The 17152-nt window shown below is 30.8% G+C and overlaps 1 protein-coding gene across 2 annotated transcripts in view; it reads right to left on the reverse strand.

Moving 5' to 3' along the window:
• Positions 1–17152, reverse strand: part of Ret (protein kinase receptor Ret oncogene) — a 57785-nt gene extending 40633 nt beyond the window's left edge. For both annotated transcript variants that reach the window (XM_072909345.1, XM_072909346.1), the window contains exons 1-2: positions 16943–17152; positions 16195–16383 (exon numbers count right to left, since the gene is read on the reverse strand). In XM_072909345.1, coding sequence (XP_072765446.1) covers positions 16195–16267 — 73 coding nt within the window. In that variant the 5' untranslated portion in view covers positions 16268–16383; positions 16943–17152. The remainder of the gene's footprint in view (positions 1–16194; positions 16384–16942) is intronic.

Below are 17152 nucleotides of genomic sequence, written 5' to 3' on the forward strand. Positions count from 1 at the left end.
ACTGACTGTTATTTATTATTTTTAGGAAAATAATAAAAAAAAATATTATATTGCATTTGTGTATGTTTGAAGGAGAAATATAAAAAAAGTTTTTAAGATTTTAAAAAGTAAAATTATATAATTAAAATGCTAGAATTGAATTATTATTAATGTTAATAATGAAGTAAGGTAAATAAAAGTAGTTTTAAGTAAATATAAGAGAGAAAATACAATTTAATATTTGAAAAAGGAAATTTACGGACAACGCAAATTAAATATATGTATAAAAAAATATTGACAATGTATAAAAGTTTGTTAATCAATATTTATATTAATATATAACCTAACCAATATTAATATTAATTTAGAAATGTAATATTTATCTTACGATAAATGATAAAAAGAACGATCAGATTAAACAGACAAATTAATTTTATTCATTATTTTCCGAACAATCAAGTTAACATCCTATTCCTAATTCCAAAAATTAAATTTCTCCTATGTTGAAAATTCAGTTAATTTACCTTTCTTCACGTTTCTCGAATTTATGCGATTTGTGACTATATTTTATTTATTTAAAGAGTGAATGCAAATAAGTGTTTCAGATTTGGCTCGCGTACCTAACAATATTCTACTCTCGCGGTGCACTTGATGGTTATTAAATTATCTGTTCCACGCCTTTCTATATCATATATCATATCCCCTACTGAGCTTCCTAAAATAATATACTGATACAGATTACGTATATATAAGCAAAACTGAATATAATTTTTGAAATATAAAATATATGGTGTTGTTGTTATAAGAATATTTAAATTAGCAAATATTTATTATTTTATAATTTGAATTAAATTTTCAAAAATAAATATTTGTGCAATTTATTTTTTAAGATATACGGAAATTTTTGAACACTTGCCTGCATTTTGCAATATATTTAAGAAATATAAAATTAAAAAATAATATTAGAAAATTATTATGAATCTTTTTTTATATTTAAAACATATTTCTACAACACTGTGAAAAAGAAAGAAAAAGAAAGATTTTTTTACAGTTTTCTTCGACCAATTATTTACATAACATTTCTGTCATTCTCATTCGTAACATTTCTTCCGCTTATTCTCATCTCGACGCATTTGTTGACACTGTGTAGGCGTCGAAAAACAAAACATTGTTCATTCTTAGAATAGCAGATGGAGACAATCGACGTCGTTTGAATTTTCCGACACTCGTTAGAACCGAATACCGCATTATTCTAGTGATCTAATCCTCCTGTGCTTAAAAATACGATAAATTATTTATATATCACAAATTCGAGAGAGATTGAAAAAAGGTAAATTAATAAAGATTTGAATTTGGTTGTATTTATTTAATTTTTCATGTTTTTTTCAATCGCTAATTGAATCTTAAAAAATCTGAAGAAGAAAACAAAATGTATTTCGTTTGAATACAATAGCAATTTAACAAATATAATCTTTTTGAATGATATCATTAATATGAATATGTATATGAAAGAAGTCATAATTATTTGCATAAGTGTTGTAAAGCATCACAGAACAAGAAAAAAATTTTTTTATTTCCTGAGAATTACTGTAAAAAACTTTTTTCCTTTTTCCAATTAACGATTTAATTAAACTGATTTAATTAAGCTGAAAAAAATGAAAAGAGTAAAGTTTTTAACATTTCCTCTTTTTATCGAGAAACTTGTTGAGAGATGCGAAATTTCGCTCGCAATTAGAATGATCGCGACACCGAAACGCATTAATCTGCGCGGGAAAAGCCACTTCGGGTTGTAACTTTCCGTTCCGGGTTATTCTTTAACGTGGACTAGCGTATGGCTCGGTGGCAGTTCGGGGAATTTAGTTTCCGGACGCATACGCATTTGTCTCTTCGTTATATATATATATATCAAGATAGACGGATACGGTCGCAGAGTGATGTTGACAGATGGGGGAGAGGTAACGTATGCGCGCGACAGTTTTCTGTTTGCTTGAGTATATATGTTTTGCGCGATAATGTTGCGGATGCGCCGCGAAAATGATACGGTCAACAACGAACGTACTACAATGTTAATTTCGTCGGCTTTATGCTCGTATCGTGTAAACGGGCTTGGATCGACAGAACTTAATCAAACTCCTTTAACGCTTGCGCGAATGATTGCGGGAATGTTAGTATAACGGCAGCTATCATTAAAAATTTTCTATCTCTTTTTTTTATTTTATTACAAGACTTTAATTAACGTGAAATATTTTTTTCGTAAATTTGAGATATTCTACATCAATCCGGTCGTAAATAATACAAATTAAAAATCAATATTTATAATAATATAATTTAAGTTTGCAATTTTTTAAATCTGTCACTATACACCTCTATGTATCTTTTTAAACTTTTAATAAAATTACGCGGCTCATTACATTCTTTCTTTTTGATTCTGTTTACGATCAAGTCATAAATAACAACGTATCGATACAAACGATAATGTAACGGCGTTTTCACGTTTGATAATTAAGAGCGATTGTATAACTGATAGTGTAACGGTAAGCCATTATAGTATATCAACGCTCGAAATCGGCGATATTTTTTATTTATGAAACGTTTCGTAATTAAATGTTACACAACATGATACATTTAATAATAATTTTTTTATACTATTATGTATTTTTTAATTGAAATTATTGGACACGATATGTGCAAAAGCTGAAATAAAAAAATTTTAGAAATAAACAAAAGAAAAAAAATATATAGAAGATTTTATAAAATTTTTTGAAATAAATAATTTTATATATATATATATATATGTATATATAATTTTATATGTATATACATGTACACTAAACTGTACCATTGCTATGCCACATATATTGTTTAAGCTGCATCATTCACAAATTAAATATTCCGTATTAAACGCTTTAAAAATTACGGTTATATTTATTCTATCTTATATTTTCTTTATTTTATTAAAATGCAAACGTGAAGAGGATGCAATTTTTTTTTAAGCATATATATATATATATATATATATATATTTCATACATCGCTAAAAAATGCCAACGTTTTTGCAAGTCTCGTGATTCATTTCTGCTCGTTTCTCCGCGAGGACGAGTATTCGTGTTTACAAATGAGATTAATTCTCGGCGGTTTCTCTCGTTCGCACATGCGAGATTTATATCCCTTTGCCGACAGTGGTACGAGTAGATCTTTGATCGGACGTGCGTTACCGTTCTCGTCTCCGATATCGCCTGCGTAAATATTAGAAAGATGCGAATTGTTTGCGTCCTATACAGAGCCTCGACTATATATGCGGCTTATCGCGAATTCTTCCAGCACACTAAATCCTTCCATTGAAAGGAATGAGATTTAACACTTCAGGGACGATTCTTTCTTCTGAAATGGTTGCTACACTACCATTGAGAATACTCTGTCAATATGTTAAATCCTTCTTTTGGAAGAAAAAGTTTCTATTATAGTTTTAATAGTTTCTATTATAAGCGTATTTCTATTATGTCTGTATGAATTATCAATGGAAAAATAAATTTAATGTAAACGAAAGAAGAAAAAAAATTCAAATTCTAAATTAAATTAAAAAAATATTTTTTAAATATTTTTTGTTGATGTGGATTAAGAGCAATTAATCTGACTAATTAATTTTACAAATAATATTGAATTGATAAAGATTTTAATATATTTAATCTCTTGGGTCATTTTTAAAATTAATTTTTTTTATTTTTATAATAATATTATTATATACTATTAGTCTATCATTACATACATGTATATGTACTGCTATATAATTTTACGTGTAGTTAGCAGTAACCCAGATTGTGCGAAACTTTGTTCAGGTTGTATCAGGTCACTGAAGTGTTGCCGTGTCTTTTTTAATTATTATGTGCATGTGTGTGTATTGGCTGAGATACACGACTTGCGCCGTGTCGCATATCTCGCGAAAATGGATGATTTCCGCTGGGAAAACCACGCAATAAGCGTGTTGTGGACACAACAGCGAAACGCTGAAGAAGCCTAACGAAGAAATTAATGGTCTATTATGAAGCACTCGACAATCGTGAACATTCGCTTAAGCGGATTTAGCGTGAAAATTGTCGAAGATAAAACTCGCATCAAATAAGATATAGGGTGATAAAAAATAAATTCAGTTCTTATGAAATCTATTTAAATAAAATGTAAAACGGTATATGTATTATTTTCCAGATTTTTAAATATTTTATATTTTTAAAAAATTTTAAATATTCAAAAATTAATAGACTGTCATGTATTTAAATGCTGATTTTTTTGGACACTGTATATAGAAACACCAGGTGGAACATTCGGCAAGAGAATTCTGTTTGCCTCTTAGGTTGGCTCAGCATTTGCATAGATGCCAACGCGTGAAAAATACAACTACGAATACATTTCCATACTTTCTCATTCCGTTTATTGCAGACTCGAATCACATATCAGATTTTTTTATTAAAATAATTTTTTTCAATCACGATGCATTGTTATTACTCATCCCGTTTATATTTGAACAGCTAAACATATTATATTTATCGTAAGAATATTACTTAAGAATATTTTATTATCATCATTAGCTATTACAGTTTAATTTAATTTTTAATTAATAATTTAATTATATTTTGATTATATATATTTATTATCCGATGTATTATTTAAACAGAGATACACAAACACCTAAAGATAAATTATTTTCTTTTATTTATATTTGTTTATTAATTGTTAATTTAAATACTGTTCGCATACACTATTGATTGTTTGCGAGAACTCGATTGCTCGTTTCATGGCCTCATCGCGTTTTAACTTGCCTACTTATTTCCGCGACGTTCCATTTAAAGTAGAGACGTCCGGCTGCCTGGCTAAAGGTCAGATGTTACGAGACAATAAAGGTTACCATATTTTCTACCGATGTTTTAGTTGAGAGATATCGCGTGCGATATACTTACCCATTAACAATGTCTACTCTCGCTTGACTTTGAAATTCCAAGTGCAAAAAATTTAAATAGATACTCCTAGTTGTACGTGACTCGATTATTTTTCGCAAAAGGAGACTTTACCGTAGAATATTTATCTGCTTCGCGATATATTTATCAGACCCACACCCGAATTTTATCTTAACGGGAGATATACCGTTTATCGTAATCGTATATCACACTTTATATGTAAGTATATAAATATCATGTATACTAACATACATGTTTACAAACTTTAACATACCAGAATACATAAAGCTCGCATTCTGAAAAAATTTATAAATTAATTGAATAATTTTAAGAAAAAGTTTTATTTCAAACAAAAAATTTTAATATGGATTAATGTTACGTTATATAAAATAACGTTACTTATATGAAATGAGCAATACATATTTGTCGAAATTATAAACTATTGGAAATTAAAAAAAGAAAAACATGTAACATAACATATTTTTTATACATTACACATAGATAATATTATACATATAATTAATAATTATATATGTATATTATATATAATGCTTCAACTGTGAAAAAGATCACTTATAAAAATTTTTTTATATTGACACTTATACAATATGACACATTTGTCAAATATTATTTACAATAAAACAGTAACTTTTTATATACATATATAACATAATTTCTTATAAAAGAAATAAATAGGAAACATTTATGTTTGAGAAACTACAGTATATTTGTAACTTATATAAAAAATGTAATAGCGATGACGTTAATATTTTTCTCATTATATTTTTTTAATTAACACACATGAAGTTGGGGGAGAGAGAAATTTAATGTGAAATCATCATTTATACTGTACTTTGTACTGTATGATTAATTAATAACAAATGTCAGCGGTTGCCGATGACATACCGTGTGTGTCACACGTGCGTTTTCGGTATGTGGGTTACGAGGTGTGGCGGCAGCCACCCCTCTTGTGGGACCGACACACAGGATGGATTTTTACCTACATACATGTCTTTGACTCTTTTTCGTGGGGAAGCGATAGTCAGATTAAATTACAACGACGTGCGTTGTAACGGGCATGGCGTTCGTGTCGAGGAGGCGAGTCCCTCGATTACATTATCGCGCGGTCCCATTACATCACGTTAATAATACCGTATTCATTATGAGCGCCGCGACGTAAACAATGCTCACTTGGAGTCACGTAATCGCCGTTATACTTGTCAGCTGTGTTTCGATATAAAGCCGGAGCAATTTTCCGCAAAACGTTCTATTCAGACGCACATTTCAGACAGAGTGACGATCGTGATAATAATCTCGTAAAATGTACTGTCAATTTTATGACGAGGCAATCGTACCGCTTTGCGATGATGCAATAACAATACCATAAATTTTACGTGTTTGTAATGTCTCGAAACCTCTAGTATGTAATGTTCATACTATGTTATCGGTATGAAAGAGTGAGATGGCGATATACGAGAATTAGTGTCACCGAGGATATCGAGTATCAATTTCTTTTGATGCGCTTTAAAGATCAAAGAGGTCTGTGTAAAAATTATGTCGCGTGTAATTGTTATCGCTGATACAATTTTAGATATATCAAATTACTGATGGCTTCATGTTGTTTCGTATTACTTATCAGATTATACTGACATGAATAATGAATTCATGTGGGCATGAGTTAGACCCCGGTTAGATAAACAAAACAATGATCATATTTATAATTTTAAAATTAATATTTTCTTTTAGTTAGTATTATTAATTTGATTATTAGAAATTAATTATATATTTTATATTAAATATTAAATGTATGTTTGCTTATTATATATATTTTAATAATTTAATTTTATACAATAATTGTTAATTTTATAGTAAATTTTCGTACCGTATATATTGAACACAAATTACACTTTTTCTTTTTTATATTATATAATTACACGCGTATGTACACATTAATAAATATATATTGAATAATATTAAAAGCAGAAGATTATTCGATAATTAAGATACACACAAGAACTGCATTTAGATACGTAATCGCAAAATTGTACAAAATACAATAGATCTTTTCGTTGCCGATGCTGACGCTGTTGCTGACGCTATTATCGAACGTATATCTCATCTTCACTTGATACTCACGAAGCTTTATCAAATTAATGAACGAATTGTCTTTATGTCATCGATATTTTATGACATGCATTAATATTATTCGATGTATAGTATGGCAAGCTTTGAGAGACGAAGCCTCTGTAGAAGAGATAGTAATCAACATTACAATTGTTATACTTGTAACACGAGGAATATTTCAATTTCATAAGCACATTCACTGATGTATGTCACATTCGAGCGATAAGCACTCGCGATTATGTTTAATGGACACACGTGGTCGTTGGGTGGTATACAGTTTTATGTTTCGTGAAATGTCACGAGAAGGTCAAGGTACGCGACGGAATCTTCTTCGAAACTACTATTATATCGCGATTAATCTATACAAATACTCGATGTTATATATCCGTGATCATGTGTACGATTAAAGTGGCTATGTTGTTGTTCGATTCGGAGTACTACTAAATTATAATTATAATAATTCTGTGCCAGACTTTTTTGATGAGAATTTAATGAAGGAGGATTAGAAATACGCGGAAAAGCAAGGGACAAATCGGTCGAGGTTAAGGCCAGGCACTTGCATGCTCGAAACAATAGCTCGAGCTTTATTTTCTACTATACTTGATGGTATAAAATATGTATGTATGTACATGTATATGTAAAACGAATGCAAGATATGGTCGATATAGACGTTCATATGTGTAGTGGCAAAATATAATATTTGTAAAATAATTATTTACTCAAGTCATAAATTTCTTTTCCAACATTTAAATTTAATTTATTTTTCGACTTGTATTATATTAATATTGATTTATTAAACTGTGACCTATTGTTTAAACATGCAGTAGTAAAATACATAACAAATAGTAAAATACATTTTTATAATTTGCAGATATATATATATATGTATAGGATTTATGAAATTAAAAAAAATGTAGGGATTAAAAAGTGCGTTTTGATTTTATTGTATCTAAAATGATACTATCTTCTTTAAGCTCTTTTTTTTATAACTTTTTATTGTTTCTCGTTACATTAATTTTAATATGATGAATCCTTTTTAGCAATCTATCTTTTAATGCATTTATTTGATTAAATCTTTATTGACCTTATTTCTTTAGAAAGGAGAAAATATGACCCGAAATATCTGACATATCATTTTGAAATAATAAGAAGTAATTTTATAAAGAATATTTTTGAAAACTGTGTAACAAGTCCAAGACGAATAAGTCTAGCCTACTTTTGCTCAAAAGTTAATTTGTCAAATGTTTCTTTAACGTTTCAACATTCCGTGATGGAGTTATTAATTTGTGTGATTAAATGTTTCACATACATACACATCTCGCCCAACGGAATTGTACTATAGTTTTTACTTAGCAGATAATTAAATTACTATGTAATTCTTGCATTATATACATATATAATGTGTGAAGTAATCGTTGAATAATCGCGCCTCTCTATCAACATCAGTATCTCAATATTTTTTGTGGCAATTTATTTGCGTAAGTAGGACACATTGTGATACAACGAATGTTACGAAAAGAAAAGGAACAATTTAGAACATTTTATATATACTCGATACTTTGCGCTTTCTTCTAGGATTCGAATCTTTTTGGTCTTGCTGGCCATTAGTTCACTGAAAGAGAACAGTGTCACGCAATAATTCATAGGGAACAGATGAAACGGGAAAATAGCGCGCAATTTCGAAAAAAAACTTATTCTTACAGAAACGTTATTTATATGTTACTTGTTTTATTTATGTTACTTCTGTTAATCTGATTCTCAGCATAAAAAATCAAATTCAGATGTATGGATAATTATGGATTGATTTATTGTTTTAATTTCAAATTTATTATTTGCGAAACGTGTTAAGAAATAATTGGAAACACTTTAACACACGCATATCGATACAAAATAAACTCTATTAATGCAATTAACAATTTTTTCAATTTGATATGTTAATGTTTCCCGAATTATTTGCTTGTGAGATATATTAGTACCAAATTTATTATTGCTTATTTTTTAATTAGTTATTTTAATGCAATTCACAAATGAATGTCTAACAAAAAGCATAGTCTGTGATTGGTCAGTTATAAATTTAAAAATTATTGTTTGAAATAAAAAAATTTCAAATACTTTTTCTTAATTTTCTGATAACTTTCTTGTTTAATAGGTTGTTGCATGAATTTTGGAACATTTCATATATATTTTTCACACGAGTAATTTATAAGTATAAAACATAAAATTTAACTTTATTAATGGATTTATGTTTAATTCAAATTTTCATCTACTAATATTTATGATATAACATTACATCACGATTACGATTATATAATGATTAGGATCGTGCATGTATTGATCAAAACATACGATAATGGTACGTACTTTACATACTCTCAACTTTAATCGCACAAACGATGCATTTATTTTATATTACAATAAAAGAGAACGCAAAAATCACGGTTGTTATAATCTAGCATTGGAAAAAATTTGCAGTCAAATTCACTCTGTATTTGTAATGAAGTATACGTATTTTATGACAACTTAATATCTTTATATTATAAAACACAAGTGATAATCGTGTTCCGAGAAATAATACGATAAAAACGGAGCGTCGCTACCTTTTCGCTCGACTCTTGTCACGAGACTAACAAGAAGATCACCATACGTAAACAATATATAGTACATCAAACGCCGCCGAACATTTACGATGAATATAACTCCTAATATCTTGCGAGTTGACGGTTAATTGAGACATTAATCGATAATCACGAAATAATCATAGACATAAATAATTTTTTTATATATTTCCAACATTCATTACATACGAACATTAATTGCATGTGTTATACATATATCGTTATGCTTATGGCATAATGTAATTAAATTTTATGTGTTTTATTCTTATAAACTACATACTTGAAAGATATGTATGAGATATTTTAAAATTCGTGAAACAACCAATAAGCAAGAAAGTTATTAAATAAAACTATTTTAGATAATTTCATTTCAACTAATAATTATTGAGATACGTAGGAGTGTTCCTATTCTCTCATAACTTTAAATAATTAATATAAGAAACATTTTATCAATTATTTCTACTTGATGGAAATCGATGTTGAATCAATTATTATCGAAGTATACAAACACACTTTTATTTTATTCCTTAAAGTTTTTATTCTTCATATATGCTTTTTGGAATTTTTCGAAATATTTTGAACTCCGAGTTACACACACACACACACACACACACACACACACACACACACACACACACACACACACACACACACATACCAATTGTGATATATTTTCTTATAGTATATCGATTCGTTGGTACATAATGCACACGTGCTTTTTGATTAGGTTACAACAAGGGGTGAGGGCTGCTTTTAGAACCCGTCTTTGATTAATGATTTCATTGCGGCACGCGATGTTTGATTTTCTATTTCGACCTGTAGTTTTGACATAAATTAATTTTCCATTGCGTTATGTTGCTAAACTACACGAGAGAATTTACATTTCGAAATTTGGACACAATAGAAAGGATTACTATTAATTTTCTCTTTAAAACACATGTTATATAAAATAAGTGTACAATAAAACCAGTAACACATTATGCAAAGTTACAATAAAAGAATATGTGAAGAATATATACGATTTTTACTTGCGATATATTTAATTAATGTTTAATATATATATGTATATGTATATATATGAAACTTATTATACTACTAGAAATTATTATATACATATAATTAAATTTTCTTTTGTATTTCTGGTACCTGGCAACCGTAATGCCGCCGTAAAATGTATTGCTGGCAACATAACTTTACAGTGAGAAGACTCGCGCCAGACATTTTGCGTGCTCTGCCGCGTCATTAATAAAGAGTCTTGTCATTCTCATTATTATTCATACGATGACTTGACGCGCGAATGTGTAATGCCGTGCCTCGTGCCAACGGCAAACGCGGCAAAATTTTTGTTATTGCTCTTATAACTCGTCCAATCGTTAATATCTTGGGTTATTAATATCTTATAAACATAAAAAATTGTCACTGTATTGATATATTTTAGCAAGTAAAAGCATTATTATGGAAAAAACTAAGAGTAGGAGGTTATCATTTTAGCTCAGATATATCGTTATAAATTATATTACAAGTATCAATAATACATGAATCATAAACGAATGATAAATCAATTGGTAATAAATACAAATTATAATCTCGTGGAATATTACGATTTATAATACGAAAGTCTCGCTGACATTTTTGCCGATATTGTTCTCTTTTTGAAAAAAATTGCGAATATATTTCCCCACATTTTGCAATTCACTCTATTATTGTTTTCGGGACACGATGGTATTCTTTTTGTTTCCACAAAATCGCTTAGCGCCGCGTGCAATAACGATCATTAATTACTCGCATAAATACTGATACGCGAGTGGGTGTCGGATTAACATTCATTCGCGACGCTTCATCATCAACGTAGCAAAGTTTCGATTATCGGTAGCAGCTCAACCGTGGTACGATGTTCTATAGTTTGATTTGCAAATAAAAGAGTATTATTGCGACGAGGTAATAAATGTCGTGCGCGCTTCAAAAGGTTCCGCGCGACGACTTGTACTTATCGTCCTTTCGCGCAGGGTTTTATCGATAATATCATGAAGGGTCTCTTTCAGGGTCCCTGTCGACAGTGAACGCTATTGTGCGATGGACCGTGGTTGCGATCTAACGTCCTAGTTTCGGTTCGAATATCGCGTGTCGTTTTACTTAAGAATTCGCGGAAATCGAGATCGTCAAGAATGTCACGCGAAATTATTATACCGTTTTCTATTTTTGCACGAAAGACGATGCGAAATGCTAATAATTCCCTCGTCACGAGACGCGTTATCCCCATCGCGGTGATAACTTATCACGATTAAACAAATCTGCGACCATCTTTTTTTAGCCGAAAACTTTATATTTATCCGGTATTTGTATTTCGTGATTCTGTATCATATGTTAGAATTTTTCATATTTTCATATTTATATATTTCTTTTTTACATATTATTTACGGATCGAGCATTATAAATTTTACTTTTCTTCTTGTAGCACGTCGTAAGTTCTACAAATTCGCACAATACAAAGGACAGTTCTCGATACATACTTTGCATATCTGTTAATAAATGCACATTTGTTTCCTTATCTCGCAAAACTTTATTAACTTTTGCACATTTAACTTCCTGTCGTCTGGCGCACTTCAATCGCGTGTGTTCGCGCTGCTAAATTACACGTTTGCATGGCCCTTGGCAATCTCATAATTAATTTCTTGAAATGACGGTACCTCGTTAATCCGTCGAGAATTTTGACGCGTAAGAAACTTTCATTATTTTTCTTGTATATCCGGGATGAGGATATACGACAACAAAAGGTCGTGCACTCAAAATGGTTGAATTATCGCTTTCCCGACCTCGATGTGGCTGCAGAAGCGCAGCCAAGGTCGCGTTTTGTTATTGAATGGCATTCAATGTCAATGAAGAACGCGGACGCGGCTTCTACGGCGAAATCGATGCTGAATTTCGTTGGCTGGCCGGCTGGCGAACGCGGTAGCGTGACGCGAGCAATAAACTCGGCGCAGCCTTGCCATGCTAGAGTTCTGCACAGCGTCGCAAAGTGAGTGGGGTGGAACCTACCCTTGCCACGTTACCCTCGCTCCGTTATCCTCCCTCTGCGTTAATGCGTCGGGATAGCGGCAAGAAAAGAAGTAAAATTCCGTATTTGCGGAAACCGTCGATACCAAACATCGAAAGATATCGTACTCAATAGTAGACAGTGTAATAGCATCGAATTCCCTATCTCTTTGAAATTGAATTTGGTCAAAAGAAAAATTGTTTCCTTTTATCCCCATTTCATGCAGTTGAGATTTTTTTTACAATTAATTTAACGGGTAATATTCTGAGATGTGTTTAATTGTTTTGATAGTTAAATTATAACGTCAATTTCTCAATTAGTGGGGTCCTGATCCTATTGATTATAACTTCCTTTACTCTGACAAGCAATAGATTTTAAATATTTTGATACGTACAAAAAAAATATAATTTTGAAATATTAAAAATAATAAAAACTATTTAATCTTTATTTTTTTCAATCTAGACTCTATACTTTTAGAAAGTATTTTTTTCAAATTGTTTCCTGATAATTTGTTGAGATTAAAAAAGTTTATATAAACTTTGTTAGAATATTCGATCATATTTAACCTGAAAACCTTGCTTTCATTTCTCGTAATGCTATTTATCTTACGGATTACGTCAAAACTATTCTTGAAAAATGATCGTTCTTCAGGGATTATAATCGTGATAAGCTATACCAAGAACTGTCATACGATTCAATCTTGTCACGTGTGACGTATCGGCCCTAACGGTTGGCAGAAAAATACGGTCGTATGCGAAAGGCCAGTATCGATTCTCGCGGTTCATCGAAGTCGTGCACGTGAAAGGGTGCATGGGCCGGTCGGCACGCGACATTGCGATCGTCGTTACATGGTCAAGCACAAATGTCAGTGGCATTATTACGAAATCGTTCGGAGATGCAAATTATAAGCTATCTACCTTAATATTCTCTCAGACCCTCGGTAATCACCGATCTAAAGCATCATGTGTTTCATATAAAACATCATACATTATTTATATTACAGAAAAAAAACGTGTGCAATTTCGCTTTCACAATTATTATGTTAAACAGTTGAATATAATTTTATTAATATTATTGAAAATATTGAAAAGTAAACATTGGCAAATAATAACCTAATGCGATACATGGCGCGCAAATAAAGACAAAAATAATCTTCTTAGAAATGCATCTAATTAGATGTTTCGGTTCTTTTGTTAGTTCCATTCTCAGTAACTGTTAAATATTACATAATTAAAAAATTATACCTGAAAACAATGAGAAAATAGTCGAACATATGTACATAAGAATAATCGCGTGTTCTTACATTATTTTTTTTTTTTGTTTCGCTAGGTTATTATTATTTGCTAATGTTTACTTTCTGCTGTTGAAACACTCGTTTTTAGCCTTGAACTTATTGTGTTGAGCTATATTATTGTGTCAATAACAATAATAAAAATATAGAAGTTATTTATTTTGTCGTGTTTTTTTAGAATTTATATACATATTTATAAACATTTTTTAATTGATTAACAAATTTTAAATAATTCAAAATAACTGTTTAACTTTATCCATTGTGAATTTAATTGTTTTTTATCGGCTTAGTAATTTTTGCAAAATCTTGGACGATGCTTTAAACTCTGAACATTGTACTCTGACGCGATTTGTAGTATTCGAAGGACGAAACGACCCTGCGCTAATGTACCTGGAGCTGTGTTCCGCGAACGCGTTATCGCCATCCTCCATCAATGCACCCTTGCCCGAGACCCTTTTTCGCACTCGTGCGATTATGTTCCCCGTGCACGAAATCGATAGTCCCGTAGGCGTGTGTGAGAAGTCGAGCAAAGACCGACGGACGGGGCCTGTCTGTAACTTGTGACGTTTGCAACACCTACCATCTACCGCATTAACAAAACTCGTATTGTCTTGTGTGACGTATATGCTTCCCGGGAATCACATATATTCCGTAAAGCATACGGAATAAGAATTGAATTAGACCGGGAGATATGTTCTCTCGGTGTTGTGCGAAAAGACAATTTAACGCCGACTTATTAAGCGTGCAAGTAAATACGAGCCTTATTCGTACATCGCTGGAAACGTCAGTGCAATATTATAATCTTGTAACTTATGCGTTGTAATTATAAGATTATTATTATTATGACATTATACGCGTCGAAACATTATAGTGTTATAATTATGACTTGATATAATATGATATAATAATGTTATATAACCATACTATGTTATAAAATTATTACATAGTTAAAATTACATAGTTAAAAGATATGTTTTACAACATTACACCACAAAATTAATTGCAAAATGGATCCTTTTGCTTGTACTACCGACATTTACCGGCAATGTGAGCCGGAAATAATTGGATGAACATAATCGATGCATTAGGAAAACGCGGCGCATCTGCCACACGAAGAATTACGTTTCTAGTGCAAAGGTTAATTCCATAGCCACCCTCTCTCAATTCCCGCACTCTACCAATTAGGGATTGGTCTCATGTAGGGTGATCTTAAGTCAACTTGGCTGTCATCTAGAATCTAGAGTCATCCATTCGTGTAATATATATAATTGCCATTAACTTTACAAAATTTTGATTTTCGTCAGTATTACTCTTCGAGAGATCGTGATATGGTTGAATAAACTTAGATTTATGCTAAAATATATTTTTGTCAGGCAAAATTGTATTCGCATTATATCGACGAGAAATCGATTGGATGGTTTCCATAAAAAGTTTATCGCGGAGAATTTCGATATATCCGTAATTAACGCTTAATGGCTTCGTTATATCTAACGAAATTCGATACAGCGTGTCTGCTTATTATTTTCGATGCGTCAATCGTTTAATCTAACAGTCAAGAAATGTTGCACGACGGTGTTTCAAAAATTGCAAATGGGACTTTTGACATGACAATTTAGCATACAATGGCAGGAGTTAATTAATTAATCATGGATCTGGCTCTTCTTAAATGATTCGGTTAGAATGCCGTAGCGTAAAGATCGATCGTACTTGTCATTTATTATTGTTTTAATATAATTTAATATCGTTTTAAAAATTATATATTCTTTGCCGCGCGTTATATTATAAGAAATATTTCAATGATATCTACGCGACGGTCAACAGTTAAAACACTTCTGTTTTATTTCAATTTATTGGTTACGATATTAAACCATAAATTGCGAGCGCGTTTCTGATGTTCTCATAAATTGCATACTGAATATATAAATTGTGATTTTATTTTCCGTTGTTTGATTGAAATAATAGATGAAACAAGAAATATATGTTCTAAAATTACAACAAATAATCAATGAAAATATTTATAGCAAGAATAAAGAAAATTATCGGTTTCTTTATTTTATAAACATAACATTAAAATCTTTTTGTGTTATGACGTATGATACTTTCACAGGTATAGACTTCAATATATTGCGGAGAAATGATATTTATGTCGTAGAATGCATAAAAGTGTAAAATGTTAATTATACTGCAAATTTTTGTACATACCTGCGGCCACTGATATCCTTATCAACAATGAGCACAATAGCAAAGTCACAAATTGCCATCCGGGGATCTGCATGATGGTAACGTTCGTTGTTCAGTTAGCAAAAATCACTCCGATATCATAGTCACTGTGACTCGAAACTGCACTCGACGAAGATTTTGTGAAAACGCACCACGTTCCTTACATATGTCCTTTTGTCAAGTAAAATAATGTCAAAATTATAATCGATATAATTTATGTCTAATAATTATTTCTTTTGTTTAACAAAAAACATGACACTTTGAAGCTCACTAAAAAGCGACCGCGATTGATCTTTGTGAAAATTTAGTAAAGCTTTTTCTCTCCATTTTGATGCAATACAAGATGCTGCGTCGAATAATATTTATATTTTTAAAATAACTACGATTATAGGGACAAATTTAAGAGATTTAAGAGAAAATAGAATGTGTGTGTGTGTTGTTGCTTTGTTATATAAAAATTTAATTACTTGTGCTTTTGAAATACACTTACAGTTACTTCTATTTACGGTTAATATAAGTTATAGTTTTTAGAATTTTTTTTATTTGTGTCTTTACTCAGAGTAATCGGTATTATCTCATAGAAATACTGGCATTTCCTTATATTTTATAAACATCGTTGATTTTTGCTCGGTTGTAAAAACGGGAGCTGTTTTTTTTAATTGCAAAAATTATGAAAAAAAAATTTGTGTTGAAAACAATTTTGATTATCGTCGAAGCGACGCAATCGTACCTTTTTCCTCACGAAATCCGCTATACTTCTGATCGTGACCGAACGAGAATTAGAGTAACACAAAGCGACACCGATCTCGGACGTCTAGGATGACCGTTTACTACAACAAATGGGTATCTCATCTTTTGATTTTGTGTTTTAACAATTTTCTTCAGAGACGGATAAATATCTTAGAGAAAAGAGACCGTATCCGGACGTCACGACGTTACG

This window comes from Anoplolepis gracilipes, chromosome 17 (assembly GCF_047496725.1).
Source record: "Anoplolepis gracilipes chromosome 17, ASM4749672v1, whole genome shotgun sequence".
Classification (NCBI taxonomy): domain Eukaryota; kingdom Metazoa; phylum Arthropoda; class Insecta; order Hymenoptera; family Formicidae; genus Anoplolepis; species Anoplolepis gracilipes.